This window comes from Erpetoichthys calabaricus, chromosome 1 (assembly GCF_900747795.2).
Source record: "Erpetoichthys calabaricus chromosome 1, fErpCal1.3, whole genome shotgun sequence".
NCBI lineage: Eukaryota > Metazoa > Chordata > Cladistia > Polypteriformes > Polypteridae > Erpetoichthys > Erpetoichthys calabaricus.
In genome coordinates this window covers 236,895,725-236,920,814 of record NC_041394.2, presented here as the reverse complement: position 1 = coordinate 236,920,814, position 25,090 = coordinate 236,895,725, and the positions used below count along the sequence as shown (strand labels likewise).

The 25,090-nt window shown below is 36.7% G+C and overlaps 1 protein-coding gene across 3 annotated transcripts in view; it reads left to right on the top strand.

The window, feature by feature from the left end:
- The window catches only part of grm8a (glutamate receptor, metabotropic 8a), a 1,035,294-nt gene that overhangs the window by 970,280 nt on the left and 39,924 nt on the right, over positions 1 to 25,090 (top strand). The window contains exons 9-10 of one of the 3 annotated variants that reach the window (XM_051931013.1): positions 9,609 to 9,855; positions 10,325 to 10,393. In XM_051931013.1, coding sequence (XP_051786973.1) covers positions 9,609 to 9,855; positions 10,325 to 10,393 — 316 coding nt within the window. Of the gene's footprint in view, positions 1 to 9,608; positions 9,860 to 10,324; positions 10,394 to 25,090 lie in introns of all 3 variants that reach the window. The other 2 variants (XM_051931020.1, XM_051931014.1) reach the window with 2 other exon arrangements.

Sequence of the window (25,090 nt, the reverse complement as noted above, 5' to 3'; positions counted from 1 at the left end):
ACTTCCTGATGATCGCGTGGTTGCAGGTAGGACCCTCACTTTTGGTTTGTAGTGAGGCTGAAGCAGAACCAGGTTATGATCTGCTTTACCAAGTGCAGGCAGCGGGGTGGCGCTGTATGCGTCTTTAACGTTTGCATACAGTAAATCAATAGTCTTATTTCCCCGGGTGTTACAGTCCACATACTGGTAGAAGGCAGGTAATGTTTTGTCCAGCGTCACATGGTTAAAGTCTCCAGCGATTAGCACAAGCGCCTCAGGGTGCTGCGTTTGTAACTTAGCAACAGCAGAATGGATGATGTCACTCGCTGTCTCCACGTCCGCCCGAGGAGGGATGTAAACAATAACAACAATGACGTGTCCAAACTCTCTGGGCAAGTAATAGGGACGCAAACTTACGGCCAACAGTTCGATGTCTCAGCAGCAAGTGGAGATTTTGACGTTAACATGTCCAGAGTTACACCACCGTGTATTAACATAGAGAGCGAGTCCTCCTCCTTTGTGCTTCCCATAGGTACTTGCATCTCTGTCCGCTCTAACTGTGCTAAACCCGGGTAGCTCCACGTTAGCATCTGGGATGGTGGTAGTTAGCCACGTTTAGCAAAAACACAACAAACTGCATTCTCTGTAGGTTCTGACATTTTTCACCAGCGCAGCCAGTTCGTCAATCTTATTTGAGATTGAGTTCACATTCCCCAGAATCACAGAAGGCACCGAAGGCTTAAAACGCCACTTTCTCGCAAGCCGCTTCATTTTCAGCTTAGTGCCAGCTCTGCTGCCACAATACCGCCTTCTTACCTCGTCGGGTAAATAGGGAACCACACCGGCACTGGCATTTGTTCTCAGCGCTCGAAGTTGAGTACTTGAATAGACGAGTCTCGGCGTGTAAAAATCCATGCCCACGTCGTAAAAGTAAGTGTGTCCAGGGAACGAATCCACATAAAATAAAGTGATAGGAGTGATCAATAAATAAAAATAGAATAGACTTGCAAGCCCTTTTAGACTCAAATGAGTTTAATGATGTCTTTCAGCCCAGATTCTGAAGATTCTATAATGCAGACTGACTGAATTAAGTTGGGATATCAAAGACCTTCTTATGGCAGCAGATCTTCAGTTTTCATATCTCCTTATTTTAATTGACCTGAATGCTACGTTTGACACTGTCAGTCATGGCGTTTTACTCATAGACTGTGGAATCTCTAATACTGCTTTGAAGTGGTTCTGTTGCTTTCACTGGATAAAAAAAATGTGTTTACTCAGGTGTGTCTCATCTGGAGTTCCTTTGTTAAACATGGGCAAAAATTAACATTTGCGTAATTTGATCCCTCATTTTTATGCTAACTACATGCAGATTTTAATGTTTTCTAATGTTTATCATGTATTATCTTGTGCTAATCGATGTGTACTTGGCACTTCACAGTGTTCAATATTCATGTCAGATTTTTGTTGTTTTATTAGCCATGTTACAGGTAATAGAATTCATTTTAAGTTATTTGATATCTCTTGCCCTTTGTGTACCTTCAATGCCTTTCCTCTGTATCCATGTGTGTCTGAACTTCTTTTGACCCACGTTCCCTCTGTCGAGCACATTCCCGTAAAAGACACTTTCCCGTCTCGGACTCCCATCACCTCAAGATATCTTACTTGTCTTGTGTCCGCTTATATATTTCTTTTCTCTGAAAGTGACTCTCAGTGTGGCTGCTATGTCTTTATTCCTCCTCAAGCATCTCACACTTGCACTTCCTCTTTCAATTGTGTCACCAAAGCCAAACTGACCAATCACATCAAAGCCTAACTGACTAATCAGATTGCTCAGAGGGACTGAACACTCACAAACACACACACACACACTGACCTTAGTGTTTTATTATATGGTAGATATCTTGAATGGTGCCTTTTAACTTGTCAAATTGTAATACTGTTTTTACTCCATTCTTTGCTTACTAAAAGCCACTCTGCCTGTCTTTTCTGTAGAACTCTACTCACCCTTTCTCATACTGCTTATTCAGTTCAGAGTGACAAATTCCTGTAAACTATTTCTGTAAAACCATTCAGAGTACTGGACACTTTTACTGGTGGATAGCTAAAAACAATAATCAATTACAAGGATGGAAGGGATCTGGTAGCTGCTTTCTGGCATTTTACAGGGGTGCATTGCAGAAGAAAAAAGGATAATGGCAAGTAGCAATCATTATATAATCTTCAATGCAAGTATAATTTTGCAAATGAATATACATAGAGGGGCGGCATGGTGGCGCAGTGGGTAGCGCTGCTGCCTCGCAGTTGGGAGATCTGGGGACCTGGGTTCGCTTCCCGGGTCCTCCCTGCGTGGAGTTTGCATGTTCTCCCCGTGTCTGCGTGGGTTTCCTCCAGGCGCTCCGGTTTCCTCCCACAGTCCAAAGACATGCAGGTTAGGTGGATTGGCGATTCTAAATTGGCCCTAGTGTGTGCTTGGTGTGTGGGTGTGTTTGTGTGTGTCCTGCGGTGGGTTGGCACCCTGCCCGGGATTGGTTCCTGCCTTGTGCCCTGTGTTGGCTGGGATTGGCTCCAGCAGACCCCCGTGACCCTGTGTTCAGATTCAGCGGGTTGGAAAATGGATGGATGGATGGATATACATAGAGTAGCCAGATACACCAGCAACCAAGTGTGGCAATGCAAAGAATATTCTGTACACAACCAGACCATACAAGCTACTGGATGTTATTAGCTTTCTGTAGACAACATCTTACACATGCTAAATTAACAATTCAGCATATAAGATGCAGGTAACCACAAAGAATGCTAACCAAGAGCACCAAACTATAAAACCATGACAAGACCAAATAGCATCACTAAGTAATGTGGTATAAATTACAAAAACAAGATTTTAAAATGTTCTTCCACAGATGGAAGTACTGGGCTGGACATGTTCTGTCAGAAGATAGTATTGAAACATTGTTTTAAAAGATGTGTAAATGGCTAAAGCAAGCTGTTCCAATACTGATCATGCTGACATAGAAGTAAGATTTGTAATAACAGGATATTTTATTGGTTAGTTATAGTTTGTTTTGAATAGAACTGCAGCACTTCAATTACATTCCCAAGCTCCTTTACATGTAAAATAATTTGTCATTTAAGTGCTGCAGTGTAATCATCTCCTTCATGAAAGAAAACTGGGGTTCGCTTAAAAAATAAAGTTAACATGTTAAACTAATATACATACTGGAAGTACTGAAGTGAACAATGCATTGTCATTTCAGACAATAAAGTGTAGGAATAATGAACGCCTTGATTGAATATGCCAGTAAATATAATATGTAGTATATTGTATCGTATTACAGTGAAGCACTTTGAGATGACTTTGATTTTTGAATGTATTATACAAACAAAATTAATCATTATTAATATCATTAACACCGTGAGAGAACATATGAGATTTAAAAAAAAATAATTAGTCCTCTAAATTATATTTTATATTGGAAATGTAAACTAATTTTCCCACAATAAATAGATACTGTTCTATATGTAATTTTGTAAACCTTACAATAGGAACTACTGCAAAACTAAACTGTGCTTTGTTTAAAAGTATTGAGAGATTCTGTTTTTTGTTTCCTCTTAGTTTTGTTGCCAGTATAAATAGATGATGTTGTAATTTCACATGCCCTACAAAATATTTTTCAGAACTGCAACACCTTACTTTACCATATTGCTATTTTTTCTTCTTTATGGTATAATGTTTTACACTATATTACAATTACCAAAAATAATCTTTAATTGCAGTGTCACTTGCTTATTTAAGTGTTTGATTACCTGGTGTAGTTGAGATGCTCATGTAAGACTATTCTTGTGTTATTTATCCTTTTTTTTTTTTGCTTGTTCGTGCTGCACCTTTGCCTGGTGAGAAAACACAAAGCAATTTTTCTGACAACTTTTCATTAAGCATTTTGTCAGCCTCACCTAGTGCTATTTTTTCCATTTTGTAATAGCATTTCTTTGTGGATGAGAAACATAATAAAATGGGCAATAATAAAATATTAATTTATTATCTCAATTTCTAATTTAGATTGGCAGGTTGGCGTTATGTTTATCAGAAATGTCATAGCATCAGGAACCAATTTCAATTTCAGGCTGTGTGTCCACATTTGTTTACTCTACATATTATATTATTTCCTCATACATCCCAAAAACTGGTAACTCTAACCTGGACTTGTATAAGGGACTATAAGTACATGTTTTAATGTGCCATCAGATACTCTTCTTGTTTGCCTTTGCCTATGATGGAAAAAACAGTCTTGTAAAATTTAAAGGATGCTGAAGTCATCTAGTAGCCATCAAGAAGACTAATATGGTGTTAGGTTATATATCATGAGGCATGATGTACAAGTCAAGGAATTTATGCCTGAATTATATAACACACTGGTAATTCTCACCTGGAATAAAGTGTTAAGTCTTGGTCTTACAAAAAAACATAGCAGCCCTAGACAAAGTCCAAAGAAGAGCAACTAGGTTGATTCTGGAATTATGAAGTATGAGCTATGAGGAAAGATTAAAGGAGTTGAACCTTTTCAGTTTAAGCAAATGGAGATTAAGAGATGACATGATTGAAGTATTTATAATTATGAAGGGAATTACTACAGTGGATCCCAGTTATTACTTTAACATAAAATCTGCAGCAAGAACACAGGGAAATGATGTCATCTTGGATGCCAGGACCAGAAGAGATGGTTCAAGATGGCAGCGGAACCGGAAGTGATGATTTCCGTGGTGCCAAAACCGGAAGTGATGTCTTTGCAAAGAAATCAGGCAGGTTTTCCCATATCTGGTCTGCAGAGGAAACAGAGGAAAGTTTAGTGTACCCCACCAACCCCTGGGCTGGCGTGGAATTACCTTCTGTCGGTCCATTCAGCTTCTTCCTATTCGCACGTGTGTGACAATATATATATATTTATATATATATATATATATATATATATATATATATATATATATATATATATATATATATAATATACACACGGCGGTGGGCTGGCACTCTGCCCAGGATTTGTTCCTGCCTTGTACCCTGTGTTGGCTGGGATTGGCTCCAGCAAACCCCCGTGACCCTGTGTTAGGATATAGTGGGTTGGAAAATGACTGACTGAATGACTATATATACATAAACATGCACACATATACAGTATATATATAAATAAAAATATATACAGTACACCCCCAAAATTCGTGGGGGTTATGTTCCTAGAGCACCCGCGAATTGTGAAAAACTGCAAATTTTGGATGTGGTTAAAAAAATGACTTTTTTTTATAGTTTAAACCCTAAATATGCCCCCAAAACACTTTCATTTAATTTCAAACTCAGCTTAATACATTACCTAAAAAAAAGAATGTAAAGGTAAACCTGTATACTGTACTGCTATGTCTCCCGCAGTGCTAGAATGTAAAATACGGATGTTACCGGTATATGTACAGTACTGTAATTCATGCAAGCGCGTTTTCATTGCCAGAAGCCTTAGAAGGTGCAGGGCGTTTCAGCGGCATCTTGGGCCTTTAATCCTTAAACTGCCACATACTTGGCTTAATGTATCCCTGGATGCCAAATACTTTTTTGCTGCACTTTTTAAGTAAACATCACAATTCACAAAGAAAAAGTTAAATTTTAATATAACACATTTTTTTTCATTCAAAGAGCATCACAATTACTGCAACACTGATCATTTTACACACTGCTACTGAACTGTAAAAACTATATAAAAAACTACTGGAACAATATGTACAAGATGCAACTGATGCCATGGATGAAATTAAGTAAATCACCAAGCCAACTGCACTTGAACTGGTAGCACGCAAGCACACAGAGGTAAACGCTGATGCTGGCAGGCTAGTGCAGCGGCTCAATCCCAGAGACAGTGAGGCTGCAGTGCTGTAGGGTGTCACTCTTGGGTCTCAGAATTGCACAGAAATACAGGAGACTGTAGAAACAAGAACTTTATTCAAACACTTCAAACAAACATGTCTCTTTCAGAAGTTAAATGAGCTCAGTATGAAGTTAGTTCTCGATTAAAGAACAGACAAGCATCATAGGGGAGCACAACGAGAGCGGGACCCCCAACAAGAGCAGAGGATGTCTGGGGGAGGAGAGAGAAACAAAGCAATCAGCCGAAAAGGACAGGTGCTGTTCAGGCTTTTAAGTATGCGTAACATTGCACGAGAAGCATATCACACAACACAGCAGGGGGAGCAATGTGAAAGTAGTCTATCAGCGTTTTTTAAGAGGGGTTTTTTGAGGAGCGTCCTTGTCTTCTAGGGGTGCGTTCAGCCCCCCTGCTCATAAGGGGCTGGCAGTGGTCATGAGCTGGCTGCTCAACGAATGTACAGCACTGCCTGATCAGCTCCTGCGTGCTCACAAATGGCACTGGGAAATGACTATAACTGCTTATGGCAGTTTAAGGGTTAAGAAGAACAAAACAAAAAACACAAGAACACTCAGCTGGAGATGCATCACAGTCAATCAGCAGCAAGGAGAAATGAATAATGCTGTAGCGGTCTGGTGCCTCTAAGACTCACACCGTCTGACTCACACTGTCGAGAAGACGGTGATTTATTTATTTTTATGGCGGGGATTCCAGGGACGCAACCAGCCTTGGCCCAACCCGCACACACACTCTGTTTGTGAACAGAGACAAAAACAAAGCAAACCGGTAATCAAACAGCAAATAAAGAATGTAATGAAAACAAATGAAATAAATGAAAACAATGATACCACCTCTGTTCCCCTTACAGTGATTACACAGTAAATAAAACAAAGAACCAACAGAACACACACAATACATCATGAAAAATGTTCATGAAAAACATCAACGGATGAAATGAAATGATGAAAATAGATAGTCCAGAGATCCCCATGTTGAATGGGAATGTAAAGATAGTCCTACCGCTAGTTGCTGAAATGGTGAAGACAGGTGGATGGGTTCAGGAGCATTTCTTTCTTTGCAGGATGGCCATGAATCCACTTACAGTCCTCATGTACACAGGCAGACGGCAGACAATCCAAACGGCAAACACAAAGCGATCCGGGACCAAATGAATAAGTACAGGTAACCCAACAGAAGGCAGACAGACAGGAACTTGTAACACAAATTACAAAAACTTTTTTTTTTGCTTCTGGTCACCGGCCCCCTTTTTAAAAGCCGCACTGACATCCTTTGACCCCAACAGGTCCAGCACCCTAAGCAGAAGACCAATCAGACCCACTGCAGGGACTGTTGGGAGTTGTAGTTTCAAATTCTATTGGCTACTTTCACCATCCCAAGCCTCATTTCCTCTACAGTTACTTCCTGTTCTCTCTACAGTACAGTATTGCCACGAAAAAAAGCCATAAAATTTGCGGAGGATATTTGTGGTTTCTGCTAACAACTATTAGATAGGTTCTAAGGCAAACTCCACGAATGACTGAGGCCACGAAGTCACGGTTCAGACTTCGGGGGTCTACTGTACAGTATACATATATATATATATATATATATATATATATATATATATATATATATATATATATATTACGTAAAGAACCATAGACACATGAAATAAATTACCAGTCTGGTGCAGAGAATGTGTTTGGGTACCTTATCACTTTAAACAATCTAGATGAATAGGATGGACTCATTTATTGGACTAAATGGCCTGTTCTCATCACAACTTTTCTAATGCTCTAATATTCTAATAAGTATTTCAATTTCAAGTAACTAGTACATTGGAATTTTTTATTTACACATACAGTAGATGTCAAAGTAACAATAAAATAAAGAGTGAAACAAATAAAAAAGTGTGAAAACTTGCAGAAAACATAAAAAGGCAATGCAGAAAACAGTAATATACAAAAAATTTACTATACACAATTCAGAAATAAATGGCTTTGTTGATATAGATGATAGCATCTGTAGGATTTCATTACTTTCAGTATTCACAAGATTTACCACATGGGCATAAAACCCATTTCTGATCCTTGTAGTCTGTGTTTTCATATAACCTTAGACTAGACTACAAAGGTATAAATAGTTTGATTTGCTTGGAATCCTTTAAATGCAGTGATTTTAAGTGATAAAGATTCCATGGGAGAATTAATTTATTAAGAGCTGATGTGGTCTGAAAGTTTATTGATTAAAGCATGGTAGGATTAGAGATACTTAGATGAAACCATTCCTATGATGCCTTATTTATGAAAAATAATTATATAAGACTTAATATTTTTGCTTCTGCTCCGAAAGACCCCAACTATGTTATGAAAATATATCTACTTAAGCTTTAAAATAAATGAGAAAAGCTAATTCACCCTGAATAGTCTTTTTAACCCAAAATCTCTGAATTTAATGCTAAATAGTGAACACAATAAAGCTATTGTAATACCTTAATTTAAGGATTACCAGATACATTATATTTTTCAACAATTTATGTGTATATTATGTTAACTTTTTATTATACATATTAGGAAATTGTTCATAATTGACTAACACTCATATTAATCTCAAAAAGTAACAAATGATAAAGTGCATAAATCAGATTTTATAAATATACATTTTGTTAATACATCTTTAAAGGCTTGAAGATGAAAGAAGATATGCATAATTTTGCAGGGGTATCTTATGTTGTGGCAGAATTTATTTAAAGTATTATTTATCAGACTAGAGCTTAGTATTTGAGTTTTGAAAAAGCTATATATATTTTAATTAGTTCTCCTCAGCTTCCCATACCCCATTTTGCAATGTGCAGTGTCCGCCTTCATCTGTGAGATGTTGTAATTTACAGAGAATGATTAAAACTGACTTTTCCTATGCCAACATCCCTTAAACATCGGGCAACATGCAGCATTACTAAAATGATACAGATGCTTGACTTATTTTACTGATGGTGAAAAGAAATCAACAGTCTTAGTGCAGTATGTTACAATGTCCTAGGTGTTTTGACTCCACCTTAATGTTTGTCATGGGGAAATAGCCACATTTTTTTCAAATGAACGTGTCTTTTTACATTTTTCTTTGCTATAAATATTTGATGGAAAAATGTGTCCAAATATAGCCAATGGAGCAGACAAAATGTGAGCATAAAATCTGGCTCAGATGATGTTCTGAATACAAGGAATGTTGTTGTTTTTTTTAAATTAATGTGCTTGATGGTGCCAAAAAGAATGACTATCGATTGGTTGAGATACTCTAAATGTACATAAAAATTAAGTGTGGACCACTAATTGGAAAAGTTATTGTCAATTGCCATATAAATTGTTCCATACTTTTGCTCCTTGAATAACTTTTGAGTTATTCAATTGTTTAACTTTCCTTTAAGTTAAAAACATCATCCCTAGCATATTACATTATAATAAAAACTGCAAAAACACACATTTGGAATTAAAGAAGCCATAATGGTGTTACTCTTAAAAATGTATGAAGTATCCATGCCATCTTTGCATCAGTATAATCACATAGAGAGCAAAAAAGAACGCTGACCAAATATTTAAAAAATTCAAGTGGCCAGTTAATGAAATATGTTTCTATGGTGTATATGTTTATTTTGTTAATAACCATCTTGTTTCATTATCGTGGAATTATAGACTGACTAAAATTAGCTGCGTGTTTGTCTTCCAGATGTATATTCAAACGACAACCCTTACAATCTCCATGAGCCTAAGTGCATCAGTTTCTCTGGGCATGCTGTACTTACCCAAGGTTTACATCATCATCTTCCACCCAGAGCAGAATGTGCAGAAGCGCAAGCGCAGCTTCAAGGCTGTTGTGACAGCAGCCACTATGTCCAGCAAGCTAACACAAAAAGGAAATGACAGGCCAAATGGAGAGGTCAAAACTGAACTCTGTGAAAGCCTTGAAACCAACAGTAAGTATAATGCTTTTGAAGCTCTCTACACAGCCAGTGTGTTACTTAAGCTTCCTCTTAAAATTGATAGCTGTTTATTACATGAGATTTATTATTATGTCATGGTAATTTATGTAAAGTAGTACTAGTGCTGCACTTAAACATATAGAAAATAAATACGTTCTCCTACCATTTCCATAAAGAAATATAAAGAATACTAAGATATTTAGTTTTTACTATACACAGTAAATTTTCAAATTCAACAAAGAACCACCTCCATATTTTTTTTTATTAATCTTTGAGATATATATAACTACCAAGTTCAACATATCCATTTGTGCATTTTTAACTGAGCATACTGTGTTTGGTGTTGACTGCAATGTGAGCTACCTGGATCAAGAGGCTTAGTTAAAGGATGAACATTATTTCGTTTTACCTACAATTAATACACATCTTTTACTTTATTTGTTCATGTATTTATTTTATTTAGGGGATCAAGAGTGGGTTTCCTTATCGAGATATGAATGCATAGAGAGGGCAACGATGTCAGAAGCTGCCGGTACGAATTTCCTTGCATTTCCCTAATACGATATGCACACTGAATGTCATGAAAATGTTCGTACCTTCCTGCGACACCTGGAATTGCAGGGATAACCCTAGCACTCCACAATATATATATATATATATAGACAACCAGTAAATATCTAGCGTGGCTGGAATAAATCATGAGCTTCCGAGAAAAGTATATTGGAGAATAGCAGAAAATACTGAAACTTACCCAAATCTTACCATATCAGACAGAATACAATATATTTGACAAGATATTCAATGGGCACAAGAAATTAAGGCTAAGCTAGCTGTCTGCCAAGTAAGCTTGCAACAGTTTGTCTTAATTTATTCAAACTGGATTGGTCTTTGAAATGTTCAGTTATTATGTTTTTGTCAATTGTTTAAATTGTTTAGTGGTCAGTTCTTACATGTATTTTATTCTACTGTAGTCTTCCAAACTGCCAGGTTTATTAAACAGAAGATAGCATATGTTTGTTTTTTCTATCTGCACATTGTTTTTTCTTAAAAAATGCATTATAAGCCATTATTTAAAAGACTGTCCGATCAAGTAATGCATATGCTGACATTTACTAAAATTATTTATAAAAACACATTCTATCTTAAACTTAACATTTCAAAGTTGAAATATAGAAATGATGTCTTCTTGAATATTGGTAACATGAAAAAATGGTTCATTTTGTTATACTGAATGTGATGCGCTGAAATGGAGGTGTTATTTTTTACCGATCCAGTATGACATGAGATATTTATTGACTTTAATATTCTAACAATAAAAAGCTGAGCTGCATGGTTAGGCTATTGTTTCCATAAACCAAATGGAAATAATAATGATGAATTTCTCTCTGCGTTGCATATTTGTATTGACTGATTGGGGAACACTGAACTGTTTTTACATGGCCTTTATATAAGTAGGGAATGATTGTTTTAAATCATGGATGATTAGCTCAAGCCATAGTGGACCACAGTGGCTGTAGATACAGATTTTTATTCAAATAAGACTTTTTAAAGTGTCTGGTAAATGCCTTGTATTGCATTTGTTGTTTAATTAAATTCCTTTTTTTAATGAACCTATTTTATTTTAGAAGATTTCAGGAAATGCAGTATTTATGTAGCTTAGATTGTTTTCCATACTTATTTAACTATTAAACTATTTCACATCAATACATATTGCTCCCTAATTTGTATCTGGAATTTTAAAATGGTTTTTAACCTCTATTACACCAAATGAAAATAATTATTTGCCCTATTGTCCTCTGCAACTTCATTACAACTTTGCTCAATATAAAGCTGGCAGCTCAAGACCCTAATTATAGTTGAGTGCCAGCCTGCCTAAAGCAGATCAATGGCAGAAATTTCTGATTAACCTTACATTGTCCTTGGGTCAAATTTGACTCTGTTTTGTGTTTGAAAAATTTAAAGCAGTTCTGGATGAATTTGGAGAATTTTTTTACATTTCCCCTAATTAAAGAACAGTAAAGATGTTTCAAGTGAAACACCCCCTAATTTGTACACCTTGTAAAAATGTTTACCTTGACATGTCTTTCAGGTCAGTTTTGACCAACCATATACAACCCCAATTCCAAAAAAGTTAGAAAGCTGTGTAAAATGTAAATAAAAACAGAATGCAATGATTTGCAGATTTCATAAACCCATATTTTATTCAACTGCGGTGGGTTGGCACCCTGCCCAGGATTGTTTCCTGCCTTGTGCCCTGTGTTGGCTGGGATTGGCTCCAGCAGACCCCCGTGACCCTGTGTTTGGATTCAGCGGGTTGGAAAATGGGTGGATGGATATTTTATTCACAGTAGAATACAGAAAACATAGCAAATGTTTAAACTGAGAAAATGTACCATTTTAAGAAAAGAATAAGGTCATTTTAAATTTGATGGCAGCAACACATCTCAAAAAAGTTGGGACAGGGCCATGTTTACCACTGTGTAGCATCCCCACTTGTTTTAATAACAGTATGTAAATATCTGGGAACTGAGGAGACCTGGGGCCTCATGTATAAACGGTGCGTACGCACAGAAATGTTGCGTACGAATGTTTCCACGCTCAAATCGCGATGTATAAAACCTAAACTTGGCGTAAAGCCACGCACATTTCCACGGTACCTCATACCTTGGCGTACGCAATTTCTCCTCTCGGTTTTGCAGACTGGCGGCACCCAGCGTCAAAGCGGTGCTACTGTTCCTGTGTGGTCTTTCTTAGATCCACATTCCTGACGCGGCTTTATAAATACACTGAAACTAACTGCATATTGTTTATTAGTGTAATGCATCTGATTGTAATTAACCTGCAGCAATATAATGGTCCAGGGAATAGCCATAGTATTCCAAATACCATAACTGCTTTAGCGTTGTAACTCTCACTGCATCTTCTTCTTCTTTCAGCTGCTCCCGTTAAAGGTTGCCACAGCAGATCATCTTTTTCCATATTACTCTCACTGCACCACTAGGAGTATTTATATCACTGTATCTGAGTGAGGAATCACACCAGTAGCTGATCGGAAAGAGAATTATCGGTACACAGCATGAAGCAGACGCTGACTCAGCCATGGCAAAATGCTTTAGAGACTTCCCTGTACGGACTTCGCAGTTTAGAAAAAGTTTCATCCCAAGAACTCTAAACGCACTCAATCAGTCCATCAAGTGCTCCTTGTAGAACTGTTTACTTATAAATACAATTACCTCACTGTAAACTTGCACTACAGTTATAATATTGCACAACCTGCGCCACTTTATAAAGGACGCATTTACATATGATGACTATATCATTTTAAAGATGAAATGCAGCAAAATATGTTGATTATATTATACAGATAAAACTTTAACTTCATTTAAATAATCTGTATTGTTAATAATTAAACATGTGAGGACACGGTGCCGCAGCGCTAGCTAGTTCAGGGATTGTTCCTGCATTGCGTTGTATTCTTGCACTGACGCGACACTGGAAAGATAGACGGATAGAATAATTAAACATGTACTACGAAGATATTTCAATGTTCTTTAAAAGTTCTGAAGAATCGGCGTTCTAAGCTTACAGATGGCTTCACATCTATTACAGAGCTGATTGTGTGGCGATTGGGTATTTGGAGAAAGAAAAGTAAGGACAGGAATTGGAGGTTAGTGCGTTTGAAAGAGACAGTACTGCTGTGATAAATTATTTCATTGAAGGTCGCGCATGGCGCAGCAAGCCTCTTGCGTGAGATATGAACAATCACTGCGCCACCGTGTTCCCATGTTTAATAACATGCTTTCATTCCTATCATCATGAAAATTATATCACGTATACATCTCAGTATTTTAATTATTCAGAGAGCTGTAATATCACGAATGTAATGGATTCTGTGTCCTGTCGGAGAAAGAGAAAGAACGGAAGCACGTAGTGATTCACACACATAGAGCACATAGAAGATCAAATACAGAACAAAGCATTTAACGTGCTACTTAGTTACAATGGGATTTGAGAAACTAGTAAATTAAACGATTTTAAGATGAAGTTTATGATGTTCTACTTTAATGGCAAAATAAACTACGTGATTAAAGTGGAAATTTCGAGATTAAAGTTGACATTTCGTGCTTTTTTCCCCACTGTGTGCCTATTTGTTTTGTCTGTACCCTAATAAGCTTTCATATGACACTCAGACGGTGGGCTACGACTCGCCTTTTCACGGCGACTTTGATATGTGATTTCTTTTTTATTTCGGGCACTGTGCGACTTTATGAACTTGGATCTTTCAAGTTTCTCTGACACTCTGTCACTCGATCAACTTCCTTTTGTTGATTATACCACAGTTTAAACCAACAAATAGTACGTTTTTCCTTTGCCTCCACTTGGTATTCGCTGAAATTCGTATATTTTCCCCCGTGCTTTTCCCATTGTCTTTTCACAGAAGACTATTTATATTGATTTGCATATTCAAAGAGGCGTAATTCTGGGAGGAGTTGGGGCGGGACAGAAGGCGCGTGCACGTGCGTTACTTTTCACGCTGATCGGGATTTATGTAGTGGAAGAACGTGAAAGTATGCGTGCGCACAGATTCCTGCATCTGGATTTTTCTGTGCGTACGCACAATCCCGCTTTTGTGCTTACGCTATGTTATAGTGTGAGTTCTACTCACGGTGTTATACATGAGGCCCCTGGCCTTTTGGTAGAGGAATGTTGTCCCAGTGTTATCTGATATAGGGTGCTAGCTGCTCAACAGTCCTGGGTCTCCTTTGTCATATTTTTTGTTTCATGATGAGCCAAATGTGAAAGGCCTGGACAAAATCTCAATCGTATTTTCCCAGATTTCTTACCTGCAACAACTGCTAAATGTGCCACATTCTACAGCATTAAAGAGCATTAAACAGCGCCTATGTAGAACTGAAATCAGATACAGCCTCTTGTACCCTTCCAAACTGAAAGTGGTTATTGAAGATCAGTTTTACATTTTTACTTCTCCAGATGAAGCAGATAAAGAGCTGAGAAGACCTTTCTTTTGAAACACACAATCATGAGTCACACCATGTTCTGGCAAGGCAAAGAAGATTCTACTTTAAGCTTGCATGTTGGACCATTTGTAAAGCGAAATTTGACGTAACTATGTGTTATATTTTATTTCTTATTTTATACTTCTTTTTAGGCCATTCCCCCCTTTTTTTTAATTAAACAGCAATTATTATTGGGCCACTTATGGCTACATCTTGTCTAATTGGTTACAGCTATTGTTTAAGCTTCAGTTATCATACTGAAATTTCTTTCAGTAATTATATGCACAATTTGGCTACCACAAAGTAACAAGCTATTGTCTTTTTGTTAAACTTTATTTAATTAACCAACCTTCTACAGTGTTTTTTTTACATTTTTTTATCGTTAACATCATACCCTTGGTCTATTATATTTGGACTGTTTAAGATTATATCATTAGTCTATTGTATTTGGACAGTCTCTTCACAAGATAACTCAGTTTTAATCTTCTTCACACCGCTGCTTTCATTTTGCTCAAGACGTGCCCCTTCTTTTGGCATGTCAGAGGACTGGGACTTTGTGAATTGTGGCTTGTCTCACCTGCAGAGGCACAATGGGGGAAGGGGGGCGGGAGAGCTAGGGGGTGAAGAGAAAGAGAACAATGCTATTTCTATCTTATCTCTTATACCCCAATAACTGTTAGTGACAAAATAACAATATGCTCCACAGCTGTATTACTTGGCAATAATATTCAATCTATGTCAAAGCTATTGTATGTATAATGTACTACCTTAACCTAAGACTACAATATGTCAACAAAAGTTCAGAAGAAATATTTCCATGACGAAATAGTGAACTTTGTGAGCTGGAATGTCAAGTGTCTTAATCATGAATTAAAGAGAAAGAAAGTACTCTTGCACTTAACAAGATAGTATTTTTACAGGTGACTCACTTATTAAGCAAGGACCAGTTATGGTTGCAAAGAGAGTGGTCTGCCAATTTTTTCACTCTAGCTATACAAAGAAAACCAGGGGTGTGAGAATCTTAATACACAGAACTATCCCATTTGTAGTATCAGATGCAATATCTGATTATTATACTGAAGGGTGATATGTCATGGTGATGGGCAATTTATTCAATAACTAGCAAAATACCCGCGCTTCGCAGCGGAGAAGTAGTGTGTTAAAGAGGTTATGTAAACATATATATATATACATAAACATATATACATATATATACATATCTACATATACACATATCTACATATACATATACAGTAATCCCTCGCTATATCGCGCTTCGCCTTTCGTGGCTTCACTCCATCGCGGATTTTATATGTAAGCATATTTAAATATATATCGCGGATTTTTTGCTGGTTCGCGGATTTCTGCGGACAATGGGTCTTTTAATTTCTGGTACATGCTTCCTCAGTTGGTTTGCCCAGTTGATTTCATACAAGGGACGCTATCGGTAGATGGCTGAGAAGCTACCCAACTTACTTTTCTCACTCTCTCTCTTGCGCTGACTTTCTCTGATCCTGACGTAGGGGGATTGAGCAGGGGGGCTGTTCGCACACCTAGATGATACGGACGCTCGTCTAAAAATGCTGAAAGATTATCTTCACGTTGCTACCTTCTGTGCAGCTGCTTCCTGAAGCGACATGCTGCACGGTGCTTCGCATACTTAAAAGCTCGAAGGGCATGTATTGATTTTTGATTGAAAAACAAACTCTGTCTCTCTCTCTCTCTCTTTCTCTGCTCCTGACGGAGGGGGTGTGAGCTGCCGCCTTCAACAGCTTTGTGCCGCGGTGCTTCGCATACTTAAAAGCCAAACAGCCCTATTGATTTGTTTGCTTTCCTATCTCTTTCTGACAGGCTTTGCTCCTGACGCGCACTCCTTTAAAGAGGAAGATATGTTTGCATTCTTTTAATTGTGAGACGGAACTGTCATCTCTGTCTTGTCATGGAGCACAGTTTAAACTTTTGAAAAAGAGACAAATGTTTGTTTGCAGTGTTTGAATAACGTTCCTGTCTCTCTACAACCTCCTGTGTTTCTGCGCAAATCTGTGACCCAAGCATGACAATATAAAAATAACCATATAAACATATGGTTTCTACTTCGCGGATTTTCTTATTTCGCGGGTAGCTCTGGAACGCAACCCCCGCGATGGAGGAGGGATTACTGTATATACATATACACATCCACATATACATATATATATATATATATATATATATACATATGCAAATTTACATATCTACATATATATATATATACATATAATTATAGACATACATATATACATACATACATACATTCACATATATATATATATATATATATATATATATATATATATATATATATATATATATATATATACTGTATATATACATATCTACTTATTGGCTCCTGTATTTAGGATATAGCGGGTTGGATAATGGATGGATGGACATTTGTATGCATAGCCCTATTTGCCCGTTTTCATTTTTTTTCTGTCTTCAGTAATATTTCAGCAAACCCGGAGCTTGTCAGTTGAAATCCTGGTACTGACACCACTGTGTGACCCTGAGGAAGTCACTTCACCTGCCTGTGCTGCAAAAAACAAAAGTAATGTAACAAATTGTACCTCAGATGTTGCAAGTTGCTGGAATAAAGGCATAAGTAAAATAGATAAATATGTATTATACACATAGGAAGTATTAATTTATTTTCAGTCAAGTCATCTGCAGCAAACCTTTATAAATGAGGGTTTCTCCTTTTTAGATAGTGCAAACTGTTTCTTCTTCATTGAGGTTTTCTCTTGGAGAGCTTTTTTCATTTCATTGAAAATTAAAGCAGCAGCTGCCAAAATATGTAGCTTTCTTATTAATTTTTCAACATTGTGTAAAATAACTTTAAAAAGTAACATAAAAGGTTTAAATACTGGTTATCCTTTTACACTAAAATATTACTAAAGAGATACAAAAAAAGTAAAATGCATATGTTCTTTTTCTTTAAGGAGATTTAATATTACTGAAGAAAGAAAAAAAAAAACTAAAACAACCAAATGGGGCTATGCATACAAACTTAAAAGGTTTAAATAAAACAGAAATATACACTTTTATTTTTACTTGCTTAACTTGTGGAGGGTGTATCCTGTAGCAAAGCCCTAACTTTTTTTGTGAAAGCCCGTTTCAGTCAATAAGTCTTAAAAACAGGTGTAAAGATATTGACAATAAGCTACGCAAACCCACCAAGACATGGAATCATTTAAATCAAGTATCATTACATCTTCCTTTCTTAAAGAGAAGTAAGGCAGTACTTATAAGCTTACATATATATATATATATATATATATAGATAGATATACATACATATATATATATATATATATATATATATATATATATATCTATATCTATATATGTATATCTATATATATGTATATCTCTATATACATCTATATATATATATATATATATATATATATATATATATATATATATCTATATATACATAAATATATATATATATATATATAGATATATATATAGATATATATATATATATCTAAATCCCCGCGAAGTACTGCTTTTAAATTTTTATTAAGAAGAAAAGCTTTTTAAATTGAGGGAAAATATCCCAATAGCAATTTGTTAAGGATCTGTTTTTTTGTGAAGCAGCCTTAACACAGCTTTTCCACTGTTTTATAAACGAACGCCATATAAAGGTCTTCCTTTTTCCTTGCTTCGCCAAGGAAGGAGCCTTTTTATTAAATCCAAGGGTTCTTCGCTTTTTTTTTTTTGTTTGTTTATTACAATTGTTATAGTTCTGTTTGTATACGACGTTGTCAGTTCAGCACTCAGGTTGTAATATGACCAAGCTGTGCAAGCTTACTGTTAAGAATGCAACGTATAGTTGTACATGAGAAAAGCAATCTTGCCTCAAATCAATGGCAACCTTTTGTAGGTCTATGAACTTAATTTAAAGTTTAGGTTTACACGGTGCTTTCTTTCTGAAGTACCTGCACTCATGAATATGTCTGTATGCGTCAGTCGCTCAAATCCCCGCGCTTCGCACTGGCGAAGTACTGCTTTTAAATTTTTATTAAGAAGAAAAGAAAACCTTTTAAAATTGAGGGAAAATATACCAATAACAGTTTGTTAAGGATCTGTTTTTTTGTGAAGCTGCCTTCACTCGAGTGATCACTTCGAGCTGACTTGCTGGCTAACCATAAGCGTTACCTGGTAGGTAACCATCCATACAATCAGATTGTGAATCAGACTACGAATGCCGTGAATGTAATTACCCCGATCTACATGCTGTCAAATAAACGAACCACACGCCGTGGCGCAATTTTAGGGGCTTCGCCTCTAGCGCTGACGTCCAAGGTTCGATTCCCGTAAGGGAGTGAAGTCAGAGGGTGGTTACCTACCAGGTAACGCTTATGGTTGGCCAGCAAGTCAAGTAACATCAGCCACGGTGCCTTCAGTTGTGAGAAGCAGATCATAGAATGGATGAAAATAGTTTACTGTCAAATAATGCAAAGAGTATGCGACACGTCTTTCCCCCTTATTCTTGGCCTCTCAGGCGTACACACTCACTGCACTCGCTTATGGTAATCGAACCTCGGACGTCAGCGCTAGAGGGGCTTCGCAGCGGTGAAGTATTGCTTTTAAATTTAAATAAAGAAGAAAAGAAAACCTTTTTAAATTAAGTCTTAAAAAGAGGTGTAAAGATATTGACAATAAGCTACGCAAACCCACCAAGACATGCAATCGTTTAAATCAAGGCGCGAGTCGAAAAACACCATCCCATAATATTAGTTAATGATTAACACATTTCTATATGTATTGTAAGCATACAATACAACTGATAATATGTTGCGCTTATTTATCTGGTGTACTGACATTTTTGCGCGTTTAACGGCTGAAATCTAATGTGGTTTGTGCCCTTCAGAATGAAAAGAGTTTGCATTTACCTTTTTAATAAAAGGCGAGCTTTTAAGCCTGAGAAATCACCCCGTAAATGCACACGTTTAATTGCACATGTGTTAATATGTATGCTTACACAGTATTAAAAGACACTCAACAATTACACAGTATTAAAAGACACTCAACAATTAACGTCATTTACCTTCGTTCCCGTGTTTGACTTGTGCTGTAAATCTCTTCCTCGTTTTCAGTTCATGTGATTACGTAGGAGGCGTAATACGTGATGACGCAAATACGTGACTCCGCCTCCTCCATTAGAGTATATGGACAAAAAACAGGTTCCAGTTATGACCATTACGCATAGAATTTCGAAATGAAACCTGCCTAACTTTTGTAAGTAAGCTGTAAGGAATGAGCCTGCCAAATTTCAGCCTTCTACCTACACGGGAAGTTGGAGAATTAGTGATGAGTGAGTCAGTCAAACAGGTTCCAGTTATGACCATTACGCGTAGAATTTCGAAATGAAACCTGCCTAACTTTTGTAAGTAAGCTGTAAGGAATGAGCCTGCCAAATTTCAGCCTTCTACCTACACGGGAAGTTGGAGAATTAGTGATGAGTGAGTCAGTCAGTCAGTCAGTCAGTGAGTCAGTGAGGGCTTTGCCTTTTATTAGTATAGATAAAATGATTCTGATTAATATCAATGCACCTAGCGTGGATGATAGAACTATCTTCCAGAATGTATGTGCATTTATCCCTAATGTGAACACTTGCAAAATTATAATGTCCAGAGACTTTAATTGTGTTTTAAATCCAGACCTGGATAGATCCTTACATACAACAATGATAACATCTAATACTGCATAGACAATTACACAGTTTATAATGGATCATAACTTATCTGACACATGGAGGTTCATAAATCCTAACATAAGAAAATGCTCCCTCTTCTCACTTGTACATCATTGTTACTCAAGAATTGGTTATTTTCTCATAGACAATAATTTTTTGCCCACTATCAAATCTCCTAAGTACAACACTATCATTATCTCTAACCATGCCCCTCTGATCATGGAGCTTAAATTACTGCGTCCTACACACTCATCTCATAGCTGGCATCTTAACCCCCTGTCATTAGCTGATGAAAACTGTACAGAATTAATGTCCAAGAAAAATTGATTATTTTGTTGAGACAAATGCACCCTCAGAGGTCTCAGCAGGAAACTTGATTATTTTCTTGAGACAAATGCATCCTCAGAGGTCTCAGCAAGTATACTCTGGGAAACTCTGAAGGCATTTTTAAGAGGACATATCTTTCTCATAAAAATAAACTGGAAACCAAGAAGTCATCTGAGTTAATCTGCAAAATTACCAGAATAGATCTAGAATACGCCAGGCAGGCACCCTATAGGAAAAGACAGGTTTTGCAATGTACAAAGTTAATCTCTTGACTACTAAATAAACGAAACAGCTTATCTTTAAATCATGACATCATTATTATAAACACAGAGGAAAGGCCAATTAGATCTTAGCCCCACAAATTCACAAAAAGGGAATCCATAATGCAATAACAGCAATTAATAAAAAAGATGGAGATAAAATTATTGACGATAAAAATATAACTTACACATTTAGAGACTACTAAGTCCTTATATTTTACTTAGTTTAAAGAAGATAAGATACAATCTAATGAGTTTCTTGATTCATTAGAGAAAAGCCAAGCAAAATGACACCTTTTATTGGCTAACTAGAAAGATTACAATATGCAAGCTTTCGAGGCAACTCAGGCCCCTTCTTCAGGCAAGAAATACCACAGCTAGATACTCTTAGTTCTGCAGAACCGGATAAACCTCTGACACTCTCAGAATTACTAAATGGTATAAACTCACTTCAAAGTGGGAAAGCAACTGGCCCTGATGGCTACACAGTGGAATTTTGTAAAAAAATAACTTCTACCTCAAACTTATCGCCAAGCATTAATTACCATCTTTCCCAAGAAGAACAAGGACCTACTGCAATGTACATCATACAGACCAATCTCTCTTCTGAAAACAATGTTAAGATACTCTCCAAAGTTCTAGCCAGAATGATTGAGAAAGTGCCTCCTTCTGTAATATCATAAGACCAAACAGGAATAATTAAAGGTAGACACTTAACATCTAACCTTCGACATTTGTTTAATGTAACATATTCAACAATTATATATAACACCCCAGAGATCCAGTTATCTTTAGATGCTGAAAAAGCATTGATATGGCTGAATGGGACTACATATTCACCACATTGCACAAATTTGGGTTAGGCCCATACATCTGCACATGGATCAAACTACTTTACTAGTCCGGAAGAGTCAATTCATATTAATATTATTTCAGATAACTTCAAACTAGAACTTGGTACTCTACAAGGATGTCCCTTATCACCTTTGCTCTTTGCAATTGCCATTGAACCGTTGGCTGTATACTTTTGAAACACATCAGGGAAAAAGGGGATTCTCAGAGAAGGTCTTGAACAGAAAATAACACTATATGCAAATGATATGGTACTGTATATATTGGACCCACAAAATTATGTGCCAGCAGTCCTAAAACCATTAGCAGATTTTCAAAAGATATCTGGACTTAATATCAGTTTGAATAAAAGCATGCTTTCTCCAGTGAATTCTCTAGCACATAATATCGGACAGGACACTTTCCCAATTATCTTAGCAGATCAGTTTAAATATCTAGATGTAAATTTTACAAGTAAATATAAATCTCTTTCAAAAAAAATTTTGCTGTCTGCATGGAAATAATTAAACAAAACGTGACTAGATGATCTCTCCTCCACCTTACATTATCAGGGAGAATCAACATTGTTAAGATGACCATCCTTCCCAAGCTATTCTTCCTATTTCAAAGCATCCCCATATACATTAACAAATCATTTTTTAAGAAATTACACTCAATCATAACTTAATTTATTTGGAATTCAAAACATCCATGCATCCAAAGGGCAGCTCTACAATGACCTAAAGCAGAAGGGGTCATGTCACTACCCAACTTTCAATTTTATTGCTGGGTGGCAAATATACAAGCTATAAGGACTTGGACATCAGCACAAATCAATGAATATCCTCAAGCCTAGTCAGCAATAGAAAAAAAATCTTGCAGTATATTCACTGCTCTGTGCCCCAGTTAATACAAACCACCATCATTACACTAAATATCCAATTACCCTTCATTCTCTCAGAATATGGAATCAATGTAGGAAGCACTTTAAGACAGAAAAGCTTTTATCTGTTGCATCTCTACATAACAGCCACCTTTTTCTACCCTCTCAAACATATACACTATTCAATGTCTGGAAAATGTCCTAGATTCAAACACTTAGAGACTTGTACATAGATAATGTCTTTGCAACCTACAAATTATTACACTTCAAATATAACTTCTCATCATTGTCATTGATGGTGTCTTTCCAGATATGCAAGCTTTCCATAGGCATTAATGCACCTCAATAATATTAGAGATGCAGGCTTTTGAACAGAGCACTGATAAAAAGCTGGATGGACTCTCTACTCTTTAGGCATAAGGACACCGCATCCAAGTTTTCCAAAAAGATTTTCAAATTTTGATTAATCTGACCACAAAATAGTTTTCCACTTTGCCTCGGTCCATTTTAAATGAGCTTTGGCCCAGAGAAGATGATGGCGTTTCTGAATCATGTTCACTTATGGCTTCTTTTTTGCATCTGTTAACCTGCATTTGTAGATGGCATATTTGACATGTTTGCCAATGATTTTTAGGAATGTTCCTGAGCCCATACAGCAATTTCCATGACAAAACGATGCCTGTTTCTAATGCAGAGCTGCCTGAGGGCCCAAAGATCACAGGCATTCAATAAAGATTTTCAGCCTTGTCCTTGGCACACAGTGATTTCTCCAGTTCCTTTGAACCTTTTGATGATATTACATACTGTAGATGACGGGCTATTTAAAGTTTTTGCAGTTTTATGTTGAGGAATATTATTCTGAAATCTTTCCACAATTTGTAGATGCAGTTCTTTGCAGGTTTGTGAACCTCTGCCCATCTTTACTCTGACAGGCTCTTCCTTTCTAAGATGCTCTTTTTATATCCAATCATGTTACTGACCTGTTGCCAAGTAACCTAATCAGTTGTAAAATGTTTCTACTGCTGTTTCTTTTTAGTACCACTTACTTTTCCAGCCTTTTGTTGCCCCTGTCCCAACTTTTTTGAGAAGTGTGCTGCCATCAAATTTAAAATAAGCTAATATTTTTTTGTGAAATAGTAGAGTGTCTCAATTTCAACATTTGATAGGTTTTCTCTGTTCTATTGTGAATAAAATATGGCTTTATGAATTTTACATATCATTGCATTCTGTTTTTATTTACATTTTACATAATTTCCCAACTTTTTTTGAATTGGGGTTATACTTAAATAGGAATTACTTGCCATTTAGGGTAGGTTTTTTTTTTTGTTCACAAGCCATAAAAAATGTTTAAATGTCACCTGTTCTACTATGAAATGTAGGATCATCGGTACTACAAGTTAAAATGGTCAATCAATAAAAAATTGGTTTGGCATGAAAAATCTAATATCCAGGGTGCCTAAAAAGGGGTGTCAGAATCTGGTCAGAAAAGTCATCTGTATCACTTGTACTTCAGGTGTTTTGATTCACTAACCGCACCTTTAACTACTCAACCACTGTGGTTTCTTTCTTGCAATTTTTTGCCTACGAAGGAAAAACTGATATTCTTGTCTATAATACTGTATTCTATGCTGTGTACGTTTTTTTGAATGGGAAGTGTGAAGGAGTGATTCACTACTTTGCTTGGTTTACTTTCATTCTTGAGGTTGTTTCATTCTCTTATTATATAAAGACTCAGAGAGGAGACTGTGAACATCTCAGTTTGGAAACCAACAGGCTATGGTTTGAAGCACATACCTGTTCATTTCTTGACAGAGTTGGTTAGGCAGCAGAGTATATTACTGACAATGTGCCCTAGTTATACATCAGGATATGTTTGATTACAATGCGTAATCTGGGGTGTCTGCCAGGAATAGGCTAGTTGATGGCCATGAAAAGGATGGTGTCTACTGGAGAGACAGTTAGCAGCACCAACAGATGGCAAACCACTCCTTCTTTAAAGGAGAAACCCAAACTTTTTTTGTTGTAAAATCTGTAAGAACAAATGTGGTCTAAAGACTCATTAATCACAGATGAAATGAAAGGAGGAGTGAGGGCAAGAAACACAATAAACAGGTCTAGTACCTGGTGAGACAGAGGAAGAGCTGGTCCCAGAGACGCCCAACTGTGG